At 41.1% G+C, this 22,704-nt stretch overlaps 3 protein-coding genes across 3 annotated transcripts; 2 read left to right on the top strand and 1 right to left on the bottom strand.

The window, feature by feature from the left end:
* Positions 1-1,820: 1,820 nt before the first annotated feature.
* Positions 1,821-5,467, bottom strand: LOC118947812 (uncharacterized). Its single transcript, XM_090230576.1, has 6 exons — positions 5,273-5,467; positions 4,951-5,030; positions 2,951-3,047; positions 2,556-2,765; positions 2,144-2,247; positions 1,821-2,011 (listed from the first exon to the last, which is right to left on the bottom strand). Exons 1-6 carry the CDS (start codon positions 5,444-5,446, stop codon positions 1,942-1,944), a joined length of 735 nt encoding a protein of 244 aa, XP_090086702.1. The 5' UTR covers positions 5,447-5,467; the 3' UTR covers positions 1,821-1,941.
* A 5,693-nt stretch (positions 5,468-11,160) lies between these two features.
* On the top strand, positions 11,161-17,357 carry LOC110514914 (ubiquilin-4). Its single transcript, XM_021594051.3, has 11 exons — positions 11,161-11,583; positions 12,611-12,762; positions 12,857-13,008; positions 13,142-13,404; positions 13,721-13,879; positions 13,975-14,200; positions 14,358-14,497; positions 14,611-14,694; positions 14,844-14,959; positions 15,060-15,240; positions 15,463-17,357. The coding sequence occupies exons 1-11, from the start codon at positions 11,437-11,439 to the stop codon at positions 15,619-15,621; spliced, it is 1,779 nt and encodes a 592-aa protein (XP_021449726.3). The 5' UTR covers positions 11,161-11,436; the 3' UTR covers positions 15,622-17,357.
* Positions 17,358-17,944: 587 nt separating this feature from the next.
* mapip (Mitogen-activated protein-binding protein-interacting protein) lies at positions 17,945-22,562 on the top strand. Its single transcript, NM_001160633.2, is given in 4 exon segments — positions 17,945-18,138; positions 18,307-18,469; positions 20,438-20,527; positions 22,121-22,562. Coding segments are annotated over 4 exon segments (378 nt in total). The 5' UTR covers positions 17,945-18,070; the 3' UTR covers positions 22,178-22,562.
* The last annotated feature ends 142 nt before the right edge of the window (positions 22,563-22,704 follow it).

Raw genomic sequence — 22,704 nt, 5'->3', positions numbered from 1 at the left:
ATGATGTCAAGCAAAGAGGCACTGCGTTTGAAGGTAGGCCTTGAAATACATCCACAGGTACACATCCAATTGATTCAAATAATGTCAAATAGCCTATCAGAAGCTTCTAAAGCCATGACATCATTTTCTGGAATTTTCCAAGCTGTTTTCCAAGCTGTTTAAAGGCACAGTCAACTTAGTGTATGTAAACTTCTGACCTACTGGAATTGTGATACATGCATCATTCAAGACCAAGTTTCAATTGTGTGCAGCGCAATGGACATACAGTATAATGCACAACATCTCAGGAAGAATTTTGAAGACCAGAGGAGCCTCTCAAGTTGGATTTCATCTAATTGACTTTGATTGCAGCTCATTTGTGTATGCTATTAGCCAGACAAAGAGTTCAACAATAAATAATGACTACATTTATCCTCGAGCTGAATACTTTTTTCCTCATTGTTGGGCTATTTGATGTGTAATTTTTTATAAAAAGTTTATAATAGCAGCGAAATGGCAGCCAAATAATGCATATAGCTATAGATAGTAGCGTACACTGCAAAATGAAACAATCCATAGTAAACTAGTGCTTTGAGGGTGGACTGACTTATTTGGCATTAATAGACTGGTTTTACGCCCAACAACTTTCTATCCAAGCTGGGAGAGAGCACGATGACTGATCATGGGCATGAAGGCTCAGGTAGGCTACACAAGACAGTGGTGTTTTTTTATTTTTTTATAAATTGGTTGCAGATTAGTATTCTGTTGTATCGAAAATACATTTTACAATCTGCAATGTTCAAATTTCCAACTTTAATTACTGAACCAGTGATTATATTATTGCCACCAGACATCATTTTAATGATGGCAGACTTGTGTACAGCTTCGTGAAATGTTAAGCTTAACATGTGAAAATGACGACCAAATAGGCCTACCAATAAACATGTATCCGTTTGCTAAAGCAAAGCTATTGGCTACATGCCCTGTCGCCACAGAAAGCCTATCATCGATCCGATAGGCAGCCGCATAGATATGTCCTAATTTCAGCACCATGGACAGTGGTTGGTAGTCTAAACTTTGTGAGTGACTCTCTGGCTGACACATTGTGTTTATTTTAGGGAGTGGGGGCCCCACTCCAACCTTGCGGGGGTCCAGAGAAACTGCGTTACGCCAGTGTATAGGACAGACACTTCAAAACCTTATTCCTTACAATTTATATTTGGACTGTCTGTTTTGCCATATACAAATGTGTTAATCAATTTGTTTCTATGGGTTATAGCAGTAAAGGCCAAATTCAATGTTTCATCAAATATATGCATATAAATATATAAAAAATGTATATACCTACAGGGGTACTCAAATGGCAAACTTAGCAATTTTATGACCATCTGAAAACAATTCCATATCTTAATTTAGTAGATATTGCGACCTTATGGGCTAAGACCTGAAGACACTTTATGTTGCCGTTTTTGTTACCCGTATTTGCCTCCAAGATAACCTATGAGCAACCAATGTTGTATGTTTGTATGGGAATGACTGCCACCTGATGGCAATGTTGAGGAAAACGGCTTCGGGGGGGGGGGGGGGGGGGTAATACAGTAGGAAAATATCAAAATACAAAAAATATATATATATACACAACAATCAATTCAGTAATTAACTTGATATATTCCCCTTTATCTGTCCTTTCAGTTTTGTAAAAATGACAAATACAAAAAACATGACTCAAACTGCATGAAGACATACTTAATTTACTGTGACTTGACACTGGTTGTATGTTAACTATATGTACTACATACTGTATGTATGAAACAGAAAATGTGTGGGGGTGTGTATGATGATGATGTTCCATTGATGTAGAATACATTTGATTCTATGTATTTCATGTGGAAGCAGCACCACTAAATCGTCCATGACAAAATTTACCCTTGTGGACAATAAAGTATATCAGATTTGTGCTCTTTAAGCTGCAGGGTTAGTGGTGACCTCCTCCAGCAGAGGCTTATGCTGCTCCAGGTCCTGGATGTTCTGCAACATAGAGCTAAGTTACACATTACTTGGGAGGACACAACAAACACTACTTGGTTGTGTGTGTGTGTGTGTGTGTGTCTACAAATCCGTATTCTACTTCCATTTGTATGGCCGTTGTATTCGCTCTTTTCCCTCCTTTTCATCCTTGTACAAAGCCTTGAGACCCAACACCGCAGAGCTGATGGTGACACAAAGCTGAAGGACTGCAGGCACGATGTCCAAGGCATTCGTCAACATCTAATGGTAGAACAGACACATGGAGGAGGATTTGAACATATTGACAGTTGACCGGAATGTTTACCTAAATAGCGGTGTTGGTGAACACTGGAAAATACAGAAACAGACTGGCATACCAGCTATTAGAATGTGCTTTAAAACATGGAACCCACCATCTCTGTTTAAGAACACACATATTCATTACTAAATTAAGCAGTTTGATCCATGTAAAAAATGTTAATATATTTTACTTAGAACAGAGAAGGGACATGACAACTATCGACTCACATGATGGATATCATTAAAAAACGTCATTCAAAAGCACTCACCAGTGAAACCTGCTTGGCATCGTTGCATTTCACCAATAGTCTATCCCTCTGCGGATGACTTGGTAGTTGTCTCACCTGGCCGCCATAGTAGTCATCTTGCCAGATGTAGTCGTCATCATTGCAACTCCACCAGAAATGGCAGTTTGCCAGCACATTTCCAGCAATGGCCAGAGAAGCACCTGACAGGTTCGTCAACATATTGATGCCCACCTAAAACACAATCAGGGAATATAAAACCAGTTTGACTCAATTGAGTAAACCACTGAGTACTAGTTGTCTCAAATATTCAGTTGATGATTATAATTCAACTGAATCAGATTGAATGATTGTTCAATGGAGGACGGAAATGAGGCTAAGGATTGACAGGAAAGAGTTAAGGTCAATGAACAACTCACCAAGCAGGGACTGGGGAACTTCTCAGCCAATATACACATGATGCCAACTGCTATAAAATAAGAAGGCACCGAAATATCAAAATCAAATGCGCACAACCTACACAATCAACACATTATTTGTCCTGACAAAAATAACAAAAAAACTCACAAGAAAATACAGACATTTGACTTCAACCCTTCATTTTCTTTAAAAATAAATACTTCTTAAGTAGGCAGGCCAAAATGTAAAAATAAATAAAGTTACTTATATACAGTGCCTTGCGAAAGTATTCGGCCCCCTTGAACTTTGCGACCTTTTGCCACATTTCAGGCTTCAAACATAAAGATATAGAACTGTATTTTTTTGTGAAGAATCAACAACAAGTGGGACACAATCATGAAGTGGAACGACATTTATTGGATATTTCAAACTTTTTTAACAAATCAAAAACTGAAAAATTGGGCGTGCAAAATTATTCAGCCCCCTTAAGTTAATACTTTGTAGCGCCACCTTTTGCTGCGATTACAGCTGTAAGTCGCTTGGGGTATGTCTCTCAGTTTTGCACATCGAGAGTGAAATTTTTTCCCATTCCTCGTTGCAAAACAGCTCGAGCTCAGTGAGGTTGGATGGAGAGCATTTGTGAACAGCAGTTTTCAGTTCTTTCCACAGATTCTCGATTGGATTCAGGTCTGGACTTTGACTTGGCCATTCTAACACCTGGATATGTTTATTTTTTAACCATTCCATTGTAGATTTTGCTTTATGTTTTGGATCATTGTCTTGTTGGAAGACAAATCTCCGTCCCAGTCTCAGGTCTTTTGCAGACTCCATCAGGTTTTCTTCCAGAATGGTCCTGTATTTGGCTCCATCCATCTTCCCATCAATTTTAACCATCTTCCCTCTCCCTGCTGAAGAAAAGCAGGCCCAAACCATGATGTTGCCACCACCATGTTTGACAGTGGGGATGGTGTGTTCAGCTGTGTTGCTTTTACGCCAAACATAACGTTTTGCATTGTTGCCAGAAAGTTCGATTTTGGTTTCATCTGACCAGAGCACCTTCTTCCACATGTTTGGTGTGTCTCCCAGGTGGCTTGTGGCAAACTTTAAACGACACTTTTTATGGATATCTTTAAGAAATGGCTTTCTTGCCACTCTTCCATAAAGGCCAGATTTGTGCAATATACAACTGATTGTTGTCCTATGGACAGAGTCTCCCACCTCAGCTGTAGATCTCTGCAGTTCATCCAGAGTGATCATGGGCCTCTTGGCTGCATCTCTGATCAGTCTTCTCCTTGTATGAGCTGAAAGTTTAGAGGGACGGCCAGGTCTTGGTAGATTTGCAGTGGTCTGATACTCCTTCCATTTCAATATTATCGCTTGCACAGTGCTCATTGGGATGTTTAAAGCTTGGGAAATCTTTTTGTATCCAAATCCGGCTTTAAACTTCTTCACAACAGTATCTCGGACCTGCCTGGTGTGTTCCTTGTTCTTCATGATGCTCTCTGCGCTTTTAACGGACCTCTGAGACTATCACAGTGCAGGTGCATTTATACGGAGACTTGATTACACACAGGTGGATTGTATTTATCATCATTAGTCATTTAGGTCAACATTGGATCATTCAGAGATCCTCACTGAACTTCTGGAGAGAGTTTGCTGCACTGAAAGTAAAGGGGCTGAATAATTTTGCACGCCCAATTTTTCAGTTTTTGATTTGTTAAAAAGGTTTGAAATATCCAATAAATGTCGTTCCACTTCATGATTGTGTCCCACTTGTTGTTGATTCTTCACAAAAAAATACAGTTTTATATCTTTATATTTGAAGCCTGAAATGTGGCAAAAGGTCGCAAAGTTCAAGGGGGCCGAATACTTTCGCAAGGCACTGTATATTTCCTGGTTTGTTTACTGTGGTTATAACTCCAAGTGAAATCATGTGCTTTCATACTAAACATGATAACATGGTAAACGATAACAAAATAAAGTAAGCTTACCACACCACCAAGCCAATAAGGAACCCTACACCCTGCCTGTGTAATAATCAGTGCTAACAAGGATCGCTCCCAAGCCAATGTTGAGTACTCCCACCATGATCTGTATAGTCTGTGAAATAAAAAAATAATAATTTTAGATAACTCCCTCTCACTTCTGATGACAATTGTGACCCAGTGGTGATAGACATGCATGTTGTGGTGTGGTGTGTGTGTGTGTGTGTGTGTGTGTGTGTGTGTGTGTGTGTGTGTGTGTGTGTGTGTGTGTGTGTGTGTGTGTGTGTGTGTGTGTGTGTGTGTGTGTGTGTGTGTGTGTGTGTGTGTGTGTGTGTATGTGTATTTTAGTTCACCCACCCCCAGAGCTGACTGGGAATTTGCTTGGAGCCTCCAAGGTCCCTGGGACACAGAGCTTGCTGGGCTGTAGCACAGGGTCCCAAGTATTTGACACAGCAGGGGCCAACTGCTTCCTTCTTTAGCATTCACAGTAAATACAGCCACCCCTTTGCCATTGGTCACGGTCACTGACATGCTGGCCACTCTTGGTTACACAGCTCTAAATCAACAGAAAGGCAGAACAATAATCGTAATGTTAAAATAGGTGTGTATCCCGTATAAGTAATCATGTTAAAAGGTGCACATTCATTCCAATAACATCTGATAATGTCTGTGTTGCATCTGTAGGACACACCTTTTTTTAAAGGACTAACTATTCATTTTGTTAGAGAATTTCTGGCATTGTACAGCTCTGAATCTGCCCTAAATAAGGGCACTCTTGTTGTTACTGCTACAGTGTTAATTGGGTCATAGTGGCAAACAGGTTCCATCCCATGTAGACAACATTAAAGTTAATCTACCCATTATTTTTGTTGCTTTGCTTTCCTTCATTGCGGTAATCTCTTGCCTCATTGAAAGATGATAGGGCATGTCATAAAGTGTGGTGATGAGTGGGTGTAGAGCCTCTGCTATGCCTGAGCAGGAAGTGCACATCATAAAACCCCCTCTTCTGGGAAATTACTTGAAACAGCAATTGTATGACCATGTTGCTCAAATAACTTATGAATTCAATCAATTCAGTACAGCTCAAATTTCTGCAGCACTTTACGGTAAAGAATTTAGGCTACCGATTGTTTACTTAGATATGTGGGGGAAACTCACATACAATGTATAGCACCCAACTGGGCGATGCCATCAATGGCAGCCATTTTGCATTAGAAAGTGCTCCACCCATTTTGTACCAAGTAGGCTACACGTACGTACAAATAGTGTTTAATTATTTTTAGTTAGCAGCAGAAAGTACCCATACCATATAATGTCCCAGTAAAACAGCTAAAACAGTACTGTAAAATAAACTACTATCCAGGAGTTACATATGCATCTGTCAGTGGTGGAGTTCATTTTGCATGTCCCGGTGCCCCGGGTGGTTGGAGATTTCACTTAAGGACCAATGGAATGGTCTAAAATGAGCATACTCTGCCTACCAGGCGCATCCGGCCATGCAAAACGAACTCAACCATTGGGTGTTCTGAAACACTCAGATCCCTCCCGCTGAATCACGAGAGAATGTAAACCATGACAAATGTCTGCATAGATTTTATAACTGTTGAGCTTCAATTTGCAGTATGAACTGTTCAATATAATCTATTTATTTACTATTTTGTAATTACATTTGATTACATTTCTTTTTGAGAGCATGAAACTACACACCCATTTAAATTCACTCAAAATGTATTATTCAACAACAAATGCATATTTTAGAGAAAGTGAGCTCCTCCATTCCTGGCAATTGAGATGGACACCTCTATAGGTCCTATGTGATCAGTGGTAGACCAGTCTGCTTGATGCACAGTTTGGTTTCCTTACAGGGAAGTAGCTGATAGGAAGGGCTCAACCAGTCTCAGCTAGTTCCCAACAGTACCTCCTCAGTTTAGAGGAACTGAGAGGTTAACCCTTCCCTCAATGAATAATAAACATACAATGAATTCCTGTCATTTCCTGACAAACTGAAGAACCCTGGCTGTCTGTTTCCAAGAGAGGAATGCCCAGCTTAAAGCTGGATTTCTGTACAAATATCATCTTTCCTCTTGCCTCAGCCATAGTTGGCAGGTCAGACTTCACCCATACATCTTTATCATTTTTCCAACCAGCTCCTCAACATTCCCCCCTAAGGCCCTTCTGCTATTCCCAGCCTGCTAGCTGTCTGGATTGCCGTGTCTCCAGCTCGCCGAACCTCCCACTGGTCCCTATGATCACTCAGCTACGCATGCCTCTCCCTAATGTCAATATGCCTTGTCCACTTCTGTTTTGGTTAGTGATTATTGTCTTATTTCAATGTAGAGACTATGCCTTAGCTAGCCCTTTTGTGTCACCTCCCACACATGCGGTGACCTCACTTGGTCTAAATGATGTCTCGAGAGACAAAACCTCTCATCGCCACGCAATGCCTAGGTTTACGTCCACTGTATTCACATCCTACCATACCCTTGTCTGCACATTATGCCTTGAATCTATTCTTCCACACCCAGAAACCTGTTCATTTTACTCTCTGTTCCAAACGCAATAGACAACCAGTCCTTATAGCCTTTAGCCGTACCCTTATCCTACTCCTCCTCTGTTGACGTAGAGGTTAATCCAGACCCTGCAGCGCCTAGCTCCACTCCCATTCCCCAGGCACTCTCATTTGTTGATTTCTGTAACTGTAAAAGCCTTGGTTTCATGCATGTTAACATTAGAAGCCTCCTCTCTAAGTTTGTTTTACTCACTGCTTTAGCACTCTGCCAACCCGGATGTTCTAGCCGTGTCTGAATCCTGGCTTAGGAAGACCACCAAAAATCCTGACATTTCCATCCCTAACTATAACATTTTCCAACAAGATGGAACTGCCAAAGGTGGCGGAGTTGCAATCTGCTGCAGAGATAGCCTGCAGAGTTCTGTCATATTATCCAGGTCTGTGCCAAAACAATGAGCTTCTACTTCTAAAAATCCATCTTTCCAGAAACAAGTCTCTCACTGTTGCTGCTTGTTATAGACCACCTTCTGCCCCCAACTGTGCCCTGGACATCATATGTGAATTGATTGCCCCAAATCTATCTTCAGATCTCATACTGTTAGGTGACCTAAACTGGGACATGCTTAACACCCCGGCCATCCTACAACCTAAACTAGATTCCCTCAATCTCACACAAATGATCAATGAACTTACCAGGTACAACCCCGAATCTGTAAACACGGGCACCCTTATAGATATCATCCTGACAAACCTCCCCTCTAAATACACCTCTGCTGTCTTCAACCAGGATCTCAGCGATCACTGCCTCATTGCCTGCGTCTGTAATGGGTCTGCGGTCAAACGACCACCCCTCATCACTGTCAAACGGTCCCTAAAACACAGGCCTTTTTAATCAACCTGGCCCGGGTATCCTGGAAGGATATTGACCTCATTCAGTCAGTAGAGGATGCCTGGTTATTCTTTAAAAGTGCTTTCCTCATCATCTTAAATAAGCATGGCCCATAAAAAAAAATACAGAACCAGGAACAGATATAGCCCTTGGTTCACTCCAGACCTGACTGCCTTTGACCAGCACAAAAACATCTTCTGGCGTACTGCATTTGCATCGAATAACAAACAGATCACCGCTATAATATCTGTTCTGGAATTAATGGGGACTTATACCTGTAGCCATAGTTACACAAAAAGCAGTAACATGTACTGTAGAGGTGGCACAACAGACCTTTCTCAGTGGTCCTCATGGTCACGTTAAAGGAGGAAAACATGCAACAACCTGCCCCAAAAAATATGAATAATATAATGCAAATCCAAAAATCATACTCCTGATTTTCTATATAGCCTATCTTTTCTAGATGGCTTTCCTCTACCAAGACTGAAATAAAATGTTTCACCTGGCTAAAGACCAGGATAATCACATACAGCTCCGGCCTAAGGAGTTTCACACAAGTGCTGGTGGTCTGACCTCTGCAGATTGGCAACTAAATTATAGCATACTGATAAAGGATAGGCTGGTCTAATAGTGTTAACCTAGTGTTTTTCCTTCGTCTTTGACAAAGGTTAATCACACATTAAAAAAAAAAAAAAATCAAATGGTACATTCTCAGCCTTGATCTACAGTCACAAATGTGAGAGGAGCCTCGTTAAGAATGTCATTAGCTTGGTTTCCAGCCAATTGGCGACAGATTTTCATATGGACATTCTCAAATCCACATAAAGTAAAAGATGCACATTTTCCCACGTCGGTAGGTTTCCAGCCAGTTGGATACAGACTGTCATGCGAATATTCTAAAATCCACATAAAGAAAAAGTATTTTCCCACCAAACAAACTTGTTGCGGATGAAAGTCCACGCGTGAGGATGTAGTGTACACAAAATGTACTTTTTCGCTTAAAGCTGCAATAGGTAACTTGCTACTGTCATTCTCATTGAAAGTAAGTCTAAGATGTTTTACATATTTGATCGATTTATAGTAGTGAGTGCATTCTTTTCATATAAATAAGCGGTAGACTTGTTTTATGTGGGCTATGGCTCCCGGTTTTAAGGTAAGTTTTTGCGTCTTTTACTTTCGGTTTTGTAGGCTACACCAGCTTCAAACAGCTGAAAATTCTATATTTTTGGTTTTGGAAAATGTATTTCATAGCAGTTTAGATCACGTGTCAAACTCATTCCACCGAGGGCAGATTCTCGCCAGACTTTCGCTCCACCCATGTACTCCATTGACTAATTAAAGTTAGTAGTTAGTATGAAACTCCCCTCACCTGGTTGTCTAGGTCTTTATTGAAAGAAAAAAACGAATGCCTGCAGACACTGCCATTCATGGAATGAGTTTGACACCCCTGGTTAAGATGGTAGGCCTACAATTATTATCTACAGGGGATCCCAAACTTTTTAACTCATGACCCACTGCGCGCACGCCACATCCAAATGTACTTTTATATGACAATTATTATATCCAATCAATATTTGCGCATGAAGGCGTTTTCCATGCGCCGCCATTTCTCGCGTAATTAATTTTACCGACACAAAAAGATCCCACTATGTCCAATGAACAAATTATCTGTTGGCATTTATAAAATGAAAGCCTACCGAAACGTCCTGTTTCCGTCACAGCTTTCAATTATATTTTTAATATGATATTACTTTAGGAAAAATGCATTAGGTCGTGCAGTGCTTTGATTGAGTTATTAGGCATGATAGGCTGTTATTCACCTTCAAACCCAAATTTTCATGTCATTAAAGAATTAAATGAATGCATGTGGGATTTTATGCTCATTACCGCACAAAACAACTACAATACTTTAAAGGGACAATCTGCAGTTTAAACAATAACAAGGTATACACCCCAACTATGTTATGGTGTGGTAAAAAGTTGAGGGTTGGGCCTGGAAAAATGTAAACCACTCTCACATTCATAAACATAATGGTGTAAGGACTGACCATCCATGATATTAACATTTTATTTTTAACCAAGTTTTTAGGATGCAGTGTTTGTTTACATTTACATTGTTTACAAACATTGGAGTAAAACAATCTTATATTTTGGGTTTGATAGGGTGTGACAGTTGAACTAAGGCATAAATTATATTCTTCAATAATCAATTTAGGGGTCCAAAAATGTACGTAGCAACAGCAGATTGCCCCTTTAAATATAATATTTAATATATAAAGTATTTGCCCACTTTTTTTCTCAGCATTAGAATTTTAGATTTGACAGTGATTTAGAACTGGGTTTATATACATAATTGAGTAGTACACATACATTTTGGCCAAATGCAATGACACCCCCACACCACTAGACTTCAACGTTGCAAAAACCTAAGGTAATACTGCTTTCATCTCAGCTTGAGAATTTTGTTTGCTAGTTTTGTGACGTAGCAAAGATTATTATATTGACGAGATAGTAAAGTGACCGCTATAACAATGGAAATACATGTCCTCAAAGATGGAAGGCGGGCGATGCGAGAGCACGTGGCACCATTCAAGCCAATGAGGGGGCCGATACGAGTGTCAACAACAGGCCATAGAGATAGATAGAGGACTCATCTTTGTGTATGTGATATTATAGCGTTTGTAACAGCATTGGCAGCACATTTAAGGCTAACTCCATTTAAAGTAGTACATGATTTTCTTCTTTATCGGTTGAAAACTCCCAACTCATAGGAATCCCCACCTAGTTGACCGCTTTAACGGTAGAAGCCCTCAATGACAATGTCCATGCTTGAACGTGTTATATGATGAGTCCTCTATCTACCTCTATGACAACCTGCACAACTCCGATAAAGTCGTTTTTTCAAAGTTGGCGAAATGCCACGTCTGGTACACCATTACGAAACTTCTATTTGATCAAATAATCCTCACATAGCAAATAAAATATACACATTTTTGTTGACCAAATTCGACACTTAATGACCATACAAACAAATCGTATTTTCGTGGACAGATTTTGGGCTGAGTAAAACCTCTCGCTTCACCTCTTCCTCTCTGGATGTAGTGAATTTGAAGAGGAGTAAAGATGGCGGAGAACAGCGGCACAGATCCCACTGTGGATTCCAACGTTGTTGAAAATGCTGCCTCAGACGGGACCATGATTGTGGTCACGGTAAAAACTCCGAAAGATAAAGAGGAGATCGCGATATCGGAAGATTCTTCTGTCGCACAGGTATTCGCATTTATTTACACAGTCAGTTATGCAAGTCATGCTGTGGCTAATAAGCATAAATCGAAGTTAGCTAGACAACTATTACCTAGCAGGTTTACGATGTTAATTGGGAAGAATAGTCTCATTTTCCTGACTAGTAATATTTATTTTCAACTTGTCCATTTCCTTAAGTCGGTTCCTAATAGTAGTTTTACTCGTGTTTTGCACAATCGGCACTGTGTAAAGACATGTATAGCAAGCATGAGCTAGCTAACTACGCAACTAGCTAACGTTAGCTTGTGAGTAAGCTAGCCAGCTACGTCTCTGTCAGGCTCATCTAGCTAGCTAACTTTAGCTGCGATCAGGTTAGCTGATAACCGGCTAGCCAACGGAGGCTCCGGCCATTGCGAAAGCCGATCGGGAAACGGGTGGGTATAATTTGTTTAACGTTCCAACAGGAATCTGTTCCAAAAACTTCGTAGAGTACAAGGTTGCCAACAAACAACGCATACAAAGTAGCAGGATCAATTCACCTAGCTGCCGAATAGGCATCCACTCACCACGTAGCTTATTCTTAATGTTTGTCCGTAGGCTACCAAAGTGAGGACAGACATTTTTCGGAATAAACGTGGTGAGTGACATTTTTTATGAAATAGCCCGCTCCTTACCCGGTATCTTATTCTGCCGCTATACAACTTTGTATGCGTTGTTTGTTGGCAACCTTGTTATTTACGAAGTTTTTGGAACAGATTCCTGTTGGAACGTCCCACAAATTATACCCACACTCATGAAACTGATCGTTAAGTTCACGGCTGGCGACATGGTTAATGTTGTATTTGGTGATTCCCTAAACCATTCATATTTGACCTCATTGTTCTTTATAAAACTAAAAGGACAGCTCGCAGATTCACATCGTTAGCTAACGTTAGCTAGCTAAGCCAAGATAACTTGTTTTTTTTTTACCAACACTGAATGATTTGGGTGTGTACCTATCCTCTTTGTTCCCATTTGTCTTCACCGGGCACTTCATTCTGTCTCGTGCATACAGTTTAAAGAGGAGATATCCAAAAGGTTTAATGCCAAGCAGGACCAGCTGGTGTTGATTTTTGCTGGAAAAATCTTAAAGGATGGAGACACACTGAACCAACACGGCATCAAGGACGGACTCACTGTTCACCTAGTCATCAAGACTGCTCCCAAGTAAGAAGATTTTCTTGCCCACTTCTAGTGACACGATTTTGTGTGTGAGATAATGGGAACATTTAGGTTGATAATGACCTCACTTTTTCTCCAGGGCTACAGTTGGTGGCACATCCCAGTCCTCGGCATCCAGCTCTGGGACCCCCCAGGCCAACAGCAGCGTTAACCCCAGCGCAGCGCCCAATGACAGCACAACACCAGGCACTGGGCCTACCCCAACCTCCACACAGCCACCCAACTTACTGAGTTAGTGACCCAGTCCCCACCAAACCATCTCACAGAAAGACGACCATATCGCCATACAACTACTCAACATCCACACAACTAGGCACTAACCTATATCCTTCCAGTAATCCACCGCCCCCTTGTGTCTGCATAGGTGGGTTTGGTGACCTATCTAGCCTGTCAGGCCTGGGCATGGGCTCGGCCAACTTCATGGAGATGCAGCAGCAGATGCAGAGACAGCTGATGTCCAACCCGGAGATGCTGTCTCAGATCATGGACAACCCTTTGGTGCAGAACATGATGTCCAACCCAGACCTGATGAGGCAGATGATTGTGACAAACCCTCAGATGCAGCAGCTGATGGAGCGCAACCCTGAGATCTCCCACATGCTCAACAACCCTGAACTTATGAGACAGGTTAAGTCTGGAGCTCAGATGGGTCCTTTGTTCAAGGTGTCATATAATTGGTTTTGGGGAATCACAGTGTGTCTTGGCTTTATTTGAATCTCTCTTAAGAACCTAGGCTCGAAGAGCATATTACTCAAACCATTTTGCTTCTTTATGTAGTTAGCTTACAATGTAGTTGAAATGTAAAAAGGGGTCTATGTAACAGTGCAATTTACATAGGCCCAAACCCTTAAACTAGACCGCACCACTCCCAGAACGATGGGAGGAATGGATGTGAGGAGGATCATGCACAGATGCATAATGTTAACTCCCTTCCTCTCTTCAGACCATGGAGTTGGCAAGGAACCCAGCCATGATGCAAGAGATGATGCGTAACCAGGACCGGGCGCTTAGCAACCTGGAGAGCATCCCTGGGGGCTACAACGCCCTCCGGAGGATGTACACAGACATCCAGGAGCCTATGTTCAGTGCCGCTAGAGAGCAGGTAGCGATTATTCCTGCAAATACCATATGTAGACATCTAATTGTCTTGAATCAAGTCCGGTTGTGTGACTTAGTCCACTTTTTTCCCATCCATAGTTTGGAAACAATCCCTTCTCTGCTTTGGGGGGCAACTTGGACTCTGGCGTGCAGCCCTCCAGAACAGAGAACAGGGAGCCCTTACCAAACCCCTGGGGACCCCCTGGAACGACCCCCTCAGAGATCAGGGGGACTGGTGCCTCCACAACAACAACAACCTCCGCTGGCGGGACTGCACCCAGTGCCTCCAACCCCCTGGGCATCAATGCCTCTGGGCTGGGCAACGGTAACACCACTACATCAGAAGAAGCACTTTTACCTTTTAGTCAATCTGCAAAACTATATTTCCCCTTACACCTGTATTAACATACCACATTTGAGTATAACCCTTGTTTTGCTGCTTAGCTGATCCGTCTGTATCTCTCACTCCACACCCTGTCCAGGTGTGTTCGGTAGCCCTGGCATGCAGAGTCTGATGCAGCAGATCTCTGAGAACCCCCAGCTCATGCAGAACATGCTGTCTGCGCCCTACATGCGCAGTATGATGCAGTCGCTGGCGCAGAACCCTGACCTCGCCTCGCAGGTCTGCACAACTTCAGCCCTCTCTGCAGTAGGATTCAGAAGTCCTGATGAATATTCTAGGCTATTTTGTGTGAAGAGTAGAATCATTGCTTAATTCTTTATTAATTCCCTCAGGCAATGCTGAACAACCCCCTCTTTGCCGGAAACCCCCAGTTACAGGAACAGTTGAGACATCAGATGCCGGTCTTTCTCCAACAGGTCAGATTTCTGTCTCCAGTTATACACTTTAGTTCCATATACTGACAACAACAACAAAAAAGACAACAGAGTGTTATGGAAGGTGCTGAGTTTCTGACTGACTAAATGGAACATCATTTGGGTTGACCAACTAAATGGTTATTTTACAGATGCAGAATCCTGAGTCACTGTCTGTGATGACTAACCCCCGGGCCATGCAGGCTCTCATGCAGATCCAGCAGGGCCTGCAGACCCTACAGACGGAAGCCCCAGGACTCATGCCCAGGTACTGTACCATCTATTATCCAGTAGATGTTTACTGGACAGACTCGTGCTTACATTTGATTTTATTGATGATGCCACTTAAACTATGGTTCTTCTCCTAGTTTGGCTCCTGGTGGGATCCCAGTGATTCCTCCAACCACAGGAGGCAGTGTGGCCCCAGAAAATCTTCCTCCCCCAACACAGGGCTCAAATCCCACTGCTGCCACTAACCCATCCCAACAGCAGCAGCAGCTCATGCAGCAGATGTTACAGATGTTTGCTGGAGGAGGAGGCGGCTCATCGGTATGTCATTGAGCTGCAAACATAGTTTCTACTTGGTAACTATACTTTGGTATTATCCAGTGAGTTAGCATTAGCTTTGTGTTTCTACTGGCCTCATTGGCCTAAAACCAATTAATACTGGTACTGAGACTTGTCTCCTAACAGTCACTCAAATAGGACCCCAGCAACATTTTCCATGTAGGCTCATATAAAAATTGACTTTGGTTATGCTCCCCTTCGCAGACCCAGACCGTAACCCCGGAGGTGCGGTTTCAGCAGCAGCTGGACCAGCTCAGCGCCATGGGCTTCATCAACCGTGAGGCCAACCTGCAGGCCCTCATCGCCACGGGGGGAGACATCAACGCTGCCATTGAGAGACTGCTGGGCTCCCAGCCCTCCTAACTCTCTTAGCCCCCTGAGATTACTGGGAGAGAGGGGTTAGGTAGGGGTGGTGAGGGCTGGAGTGGGAGTTTACAAATGAACACAGTCCTTCATCACAGTCTGACAAGCCCCTCAGATAGACTCAACTGAATTCCAATTACTATTCATCTCTTTGGCTGATCTGTGAAAAGTAGGAAAGATATGGGGGCAGGAAGTGGGTGTTCAGATTCAAGTTTCTATTGGAGAGATCTCATATCAACCCTGTGGAATGATGACATCGCTGCAAAATGACGCCACCACTAACATGACTACTTCCTCTGTTGACTATGGGAGATTATTTCTGAAATGACTGCCCATTTGCTGGACATGCATGAGGTTGCCGACTTAACCCATCTTAATGGATTGTGTTTAGCCGGTAACGAGTTGAAATTTGGAGGAATATGAGTGTTGAAATCATAGGTCAGAGGAATCACTCATTCTTTCATTGTCATGAGAACCTGCTTGTTTTTACTTAATTTCACTCTATCATGCCTGATTGACTAGTATTTATTACAGGAGCTGTAGAAGTTACCTTCTCTTTTCTTTACCACTCACCTTCAGTTTACCTTCTGCTTTAATCATTTCTTGACATCCTTCAAAACTGATCCTGGCTGTTGGATTCTCTGTTTGAGCACTATAGCGCCCCTGGTTCAGCTGTTTGCTTACACTTTCAGCTTTTTTGGAAGGGATGATTTTCAGGTTGGAAGGTCAGGCAAGGTAGCTTGGTGAGCTCTGTAGTTAATGCTACATTGAGTCAATGAATGCTATTGAGTGTAAATTATTCAACCGTTTAGGCTCTGATTATGGGTTGTGATAAGACCTCAATGTTTTAATCTGAGCAATGATAAAAATGCAGACACCTTTTACGTTAACCATTTTGTGTATTTTCATACAAGCAGCGGTTTAGTGCCTGATAAAAATGTATGTATTGGGTTCAGCAATATATTCCAAAATAATTTGTGAAATCTATAATGACAAAGTGTACTAATAGCATAGAGAATAGTTTTTCTTAAACCCATACATATTAGTTGCAGTACCTACAGTTAAAGAACATCTGTTCAGCGCTGCCTTTTTCTTGGAGTCACTCTGTTATCTATTCTAATAATACCTTTCAAGAAACATGATCAAGTGTGTGGTGGTCATTCATTTAGTTCAGAAGCATGGTCTACACCAGTAGTCTTCACTCCTGATCCTGGAGGGATGCACCCTATGCTGAATTCAGATTCTCAATCCTCAAAATGCACACTTGTTCACCCCACCTCAGATTTAAAAGCACTGGACTGGACTGCAGTGAGAAATGTGGTGGAAACTTAATTTAGCCCAAGCTTACGCCAATCCGCACCCTTTTGGCAAAGTGAAATTGGAATTGAGTGCAAGCCCAGCGCAAACAGATGTGATTCAGCTATTCATGATCTTGATGAGTAGTTAATGTTGCAGACTTAGCCTGTTCACACTGACTGCAACCCCCTAGGACCAGGTGTGATTAACACTAGTCTACATTGTGTATGTTATGAAATTATATGAACTTGATATGGATGATTTGTTCAACTTGTATGGGAATTGTGTGTAGTTTGAGAGGTGGGAAAGTTATAGTGGTGACCATGCATATTTGGTAGATCATAAAAGGACCAAGCTTGAAAATATAAATTGTGAACTGAAATAAACATTGAAATATCTTAATGGCAATTAAGCATTAAGCTGTTTTAACATTCACCAGAGAGGAGCTTGGATTTGTTTATTTTCCTCCATGATGACAAAATGTATAAAAGCATGGATTTCTTAGATCTTCAATTTATGATCATTTCATATCACTTGGTCTAAAATGGTGGCTAAAGGAAAGCTGTGTAAATTATAAACAAATGACTGGGGCTAGTTCAATCTCATCAAATATGCTTGGGCTGTGAAGTTGGGAGCAATGCAATTGTTAGATTCATCCGGCCTCACCGCAGAGGTTACTCGGGGTAGCTATTATAATTTTTTAACTGATCGGAATCTCATGTCTGAAAATATGATGGGGATATATGCCATTTTGTGCCCTTGATATACCATATTGTTTCTTTATTCAATAACTGCAATTAGCCCCATACTGTAGCTAACTCTGTTCTTCTAATACAGATTCTCCCCCAGTCCCCTTACTTGGACAAGTGTTTAACATCTCAGGAGCAACATGAAAAGGATATAAATTCTATAATTGGGGCAGATCAGCTGAATTGGTGCATTTGAATATATTATTCCAGTGACCGGTTTCAATCGTCTGGAACGATTGAAACCGTGTCATTCCCATAATGCATTACGATTTGTATCAGGAAGTTGAAGGGGTCAGCTGACTGGATTGTTATTGAAGAAGTCACTGAACTGGGTGATAATATACATTTCATCATAATTTCGCCTAAATTAATCGAGTTGCTGCAAAGTATTGCTCACTCCAACCATGTTGCGGCCAAAAGCATTGACGCAAGTTCTCAGCCAGGCAAATACAAGCGGAGTACAAAGCACACTGTAAGTATTGAGTGGCAGAGGCACGTGAATATAGCGTTATTTTTTGCTATCTAGCTAAGTTGGCTAATAATTTGTTCTTAAGATGACGTTTAACGACAGCTACCTACATGTAGGTAAGTCTTAGCTAACACTCTCCTTGGCTAACGTATTTACATGTTCTCCCCGCAGATTGTTAAACAATGAAGGGTCTCTTTTGGCTTACTCTGGCTATGGGGACACTGACGCTCGAGTGACCGCTGCCATCGCAAGCAACATCTGGTCGGCCTATGACAAGAATGGGCATCAAGCTTTTAACGAAGATAAACTCAAATTCATTCTGATGGATTGCATGGTTAGAGTTTGAACTATATGGTCTAGTTACTATGCATGAACCAAATGTTTTTTTCCCCCCATAATTCTGCCTTGCTTTGATTATCCATTGAGTATCACAGTCAGAGGCTCCAGAGAAAATCTGTTGTATGCCCTATAACGTTAGTTAAATAGTGGTAGAAAATGATGACCTAGGCTAGTTGGCAGCTTGGGAGGTAGTATAACCATTAGAGGTCGACCGATTATGATTTTTCAACTCCAATACTGATACCGATTTATTGGAGGACCAAAAAAATGCCGATACCGATTAATCAGCCGATTTAAAAAAATATATATAATAATAATAATAATAATTTTTACATTTTTAAAACATTAGTAATAATGAGAATTATAACAATACTGAATGAACACTTATTTTAACTTAATATAATACATCAATAAAATCAATTTAGCCTCAAATAAATAATGAAACATGTTAAAAAAAAAATTAAATAATGCAAAAACAAAGTGTTGGAGAAGAAAGTAAAAGTGCAATATGTGCCATGTAAGAAAGCTAACGTTTATGTTCCTTGCTCAAAACATGAGAACATATGAAAACTGGTGGTTCCTTTTAACATGAGTCTTCAATAGTCCCAGGTAAGAGGTTTTAGGTTGTAGTTATTGTAGGAATTATAGGACTATTTCTCTCTCTACCATTTGTATTTCATTAACCTTTGACTATTGGATGTTCTTATAGGCATTTTAGTTTTGCCAGTGTAACAGTATAGCTTCCGTCCCTCTCCTCGCTCGAACCAGGAACACATCGACAACAGCCACCCTCGAAGCAGCGTTACCCATGCAGAGCAAGGGGAACAACGACTCCAAGTCTCAGAGCGAGTGACGTTTGAAACGCTATTAGCGCGCACCCTGCTAACTAGTTAGCCATTTCACATCGGTTACACCAGCCTAATCTCGGGAGTTGATAGGCTTGAAGTCATAAACAGCGCAATGCTTGAAGCACAACGAAGAGCTGCTGGCAAAATGCACTAAAGTGCTGTTTGAATGAATGCTTACGAGCCTGCTGGTGCCTACCACCGCTCAGTCAGACTGCTCTATCAAATCATAGACTTAATTATAACATAATAACACACAGAAATACGAGCCTTAGGTCATTAATATGGTCGAATCCGGAAACGATCATCTCGAAAACAAGACGTTTATTCTTTCAGTGAAATACGGAACCGTTCCGTATTTTATCTAACGGGTGGCATCCATAAGTCTAAATACTCCTGTTACATTGCACAACCTTCAATGTTATGTCATAATTACGTAAAATTCTGGCAAATTAGGCGGCCCAAACTGTTGCATATACACTGACTCTGCATGCAATGAACGCAAGAGAAGTGACACCATTTCACCTGGTTAATATTGCCTGCTAACCTGGATTTCTTTTAGCTAAATATGCAGGTTTAAAAATATATACTTCTGTGTATTGATTTTAAGAAAGGCATTGATGTTTATGATTAGGTACACATTGGAGCAACGAGAGTACGCACCGCATCAATTATATGCAACGCTGGACACGCTAGATAAACTAGTAATATCATCAACCATGTGTAGTTAACTATTGATTAGGATTGATTGATTGATTGTTTTTTATAAGATAAGTTTAATGCTAGCTAGCAACTTACTTTGGCTTACTGCATTCGCGTAACAGGCAGGCTCCTCGTTTAGTGCAATGTAATCAGGTGGTTAGAGCGTTGAACTAGTTTAACTGTAAGGTTGCAAGATTGAATCCCCGAGCTGACAAGGAAAAAAATCTGTCATTCTGCCCCTGAACGAGGCAGTTAACCCAAAAATACAGATTTCCGATTGTTATGAAAACTTGAAATAGCGCCCTAATTAATCGGCCATTCCGATTAATCGGTTGACCTCTAATCACCATCAAAGGTAAATTGAAATTCAATGTGCATGCATTTTTATCTATTCCCTTCTTGTCTTCTCTTTGCAGGAAGGCAGGGTGGCCATTACACGGGTAGCTAACCTACTGTTGTGCATGTATGCCAAAGAGACTGTGGGCTTTGGAATGCTTAAAGCCAAGGTGAGGAAGAATACTTTGAGTGTGGATGACATTGTTAACATTGGTATTTGAATTGTGTTGTATTTGAAATTACAAAACACTAATGACTTATTCCTGAAGAGAACAAGTATGTACAGTTGAAGTCGGAAGTTTACATACACTTAGGTTGGAGTCATAACTTGTTTTTCAACCACTCCACAAATTTCTTGTTAACAAACTATAGTTTTTGTCAAGTCGGTTAGGACATCTGCTTTGTGCATGACAAGTAATTTTTCCAACAATTGTTTACAGACAGATTATTTAACTTATAATTCACTGTATCACAATTCCAGTGGGTCAGAAGTTTACATACACTAAGTTGACTGTGCCTTTAAACAGCTTGGGAAATTCCAGAAAATTATGTCATGGCTTTAGAAGCTTCTAATAGGCTAATTGACATCATTTGAGTCAATTGGAGGTGTACCTGTGGATGTATTTCAAGGCCTACCTTCAAACTCGGTGCTTCTTTGCTTGGCATCATGGGAAAATCAAAAGAAATCAGCCAAGACCTCAGAAAAAAATTTGTAGACCTCCACAAGTCTGGTTCATCCTTGGGAGCAATTTCCAAATGCCTGAAGGTACCATGTGTACTATTGTTTGTACAGATGAACAAGTATAAACAATATGGGACCACGCAGCCGTCATACCGCTGAGAAAGGAGACGCGTTCTGTGTCCTAGAGATAAATGTACTTTGGTGCAAAAAGTGCAAATCAATCCCAGAACAACAGCAAAGGACCGTGTGAAGATGCTGGAGGAAACAGGTACAAATGTATCCATATCCACAGTATGGGGGAGGCTTGCGAGCCAAAGAACACAATCCCAACCGTGAAGCACGGGAGAGGCAGCATCGTGTTGTGGGGGTGCTTTGCTGCAGGAGAGACTGGTGCACTTCACAAAATTGATGGCATCATGAGGGTGGAAAATTATGTGGATATATTGAAGCGACAACTTCCAAACTAATGTCTTGAGATAAATATTGGTCGCAAATGGGTCTTCCTCTAAGCATACTTCCAAAGTTGTTTCAAAATGGCTTAAGGACAACAAAGTCAAGGTATTGGAGTGGCCATCACAAAGCCCTGAACTCAATCCTATATAAAAATGTGTGGACAGAACTGAGATGGCGTGTGTGTGAGCAAGGAAGCCTAGAAACCTGACTTAGTTACACCAGCTCTGTCAGGAGGAATGGGCCAAAATTCACCCAACTTATTGTGGGAAGGTTGTGGAAGGCTACCCAAAACGTTTGACCCAAGTTAAACAATTTTAAAGGCAATGCTACCAAATACTAATTGAGTGTATGTAAAGTTCTGACCCACTGGGAATGTGATGAAATAAATAATTATCTTTACTATTATTCTGACATTTCACATTCTTAAAATAAAGTGGTGATCCTAACTGACCTAAGGCAGGGAATTTTTACTGGGATTAAATGTCAGGAATTGTGGAGTTTAAAAGTATTTGGCTAAGGTGTATGTAAACTTCGGACTTCAACTGTATGTAATTTAAAAAGCCATGAGCACAGATCATGTCTGCATACCATACTAAGCATATTTCTCCTGTCTGTGTGGTATTTTTAGGCTGAAGCACTGGTGCTTTATCTGGAGGAACCTTTAACCCAAGTTGCTGCATCATAGGGGAAGTCTGGCTGGAGCGTTGTCTTCCATTTTGTCTCCCCTGAACATACATGAACTCTTATTGCTGATGTGAATGCTTTACCTGGTCTTCATGAACCACTGCAGTCTGTGTATCAATGAACTGAGTATTTATCTTCTGATTACTATATTTATACTCAATATGCTCTAACTTAATGCTTGAGTTTTTAGTAATTTGGCCTTTTGTGGCATGCAGTTCAAACGTCAAGCTCATACTTTGTGTAAGGCTGGCTAGGTAAATCTTTGAGATTCAAGAGGACTGCTGAAAATGCTGACACATTAACGTTAAGGCATTCACTGTTTACCCTAGTCAGAATCTTACAGTTGTCTGTTCCTGTCACGCAATAAAATGTATGATATCCCTTTGTAACAGGCTAAGTTTTATTTTTTTCAATTGAAAATTCAATTAAAAAAATTATCTTCAGGGATATGAAATAAATGGTTTTATGTATTTGATTTATACGTTAGATTTTTTGTTCCAGGGGTACCAAGTTGTTTTTTTGCATTAC

The sequence above is a fragment of the Oncorhynchus mykiss genome, chromosome 3 (assembly GCF_057628025.1).
Source record: "Oncorhynchus mykiss isolate SJ-2025 chromosome 3, ASM5762802v1, whole genome shotgun sequence".
Lineage (NCBI taxonomy): Eukaryota > Metazoa > Chordata > Actinopteri > Salmoniformes > Salmonidae > Oncorhynchus > Oncorhynchus mykiss.
This window is presented reverse-complemented; position numbering and strand designations above follow the sequence as displayed.

Bases quoted from the DNA above. Each gene is read 5' to 3' on its own strand.
- LOC118947812 (XM_090230576.1), bottom strand. From the start codon at position 5,446: ATGTCAGTGACCGTGACCAATGGCAAAGGGGTGGCTGTATTTACTGTG. The intron at 2,248-2,555 runs GTGAGTGCTTTT...TTCTACCATTAG, and splicing joins ATGCCAAGCAGGTTTCACTG to ATGTTGACGAATGCCTTGGA. The intron at 2,012-2,143 runs GGGAAAAGAGCG...TAGCTCTATGTT, and splicing joins TTGTACAAGGATGAAAAGGA to GCAGAACATCCAGGACCTGG.
- LOC110514914 (XM_021594051.3), top strand. From the start codon at position 11,437: ATGGCGGAGAACAGCGGCACAGATCCCACTGTGGATTCCAACGTTGTT. The intron at 13,009-13,141 runs GTTAGTGACCCA...GTGTCTGCATAG, and splicing joins ACAGCCACCCAACTTACTGA to GTGGGTTTGGTGACCTATCT. The intron at 14,695-14,843 runs GTCAGATTTCTG...GTTATTTTACAG, and splicing joins TGCCGGTCTTTCTCCAACAG to ATGCAGAATCCTGAGTCACT.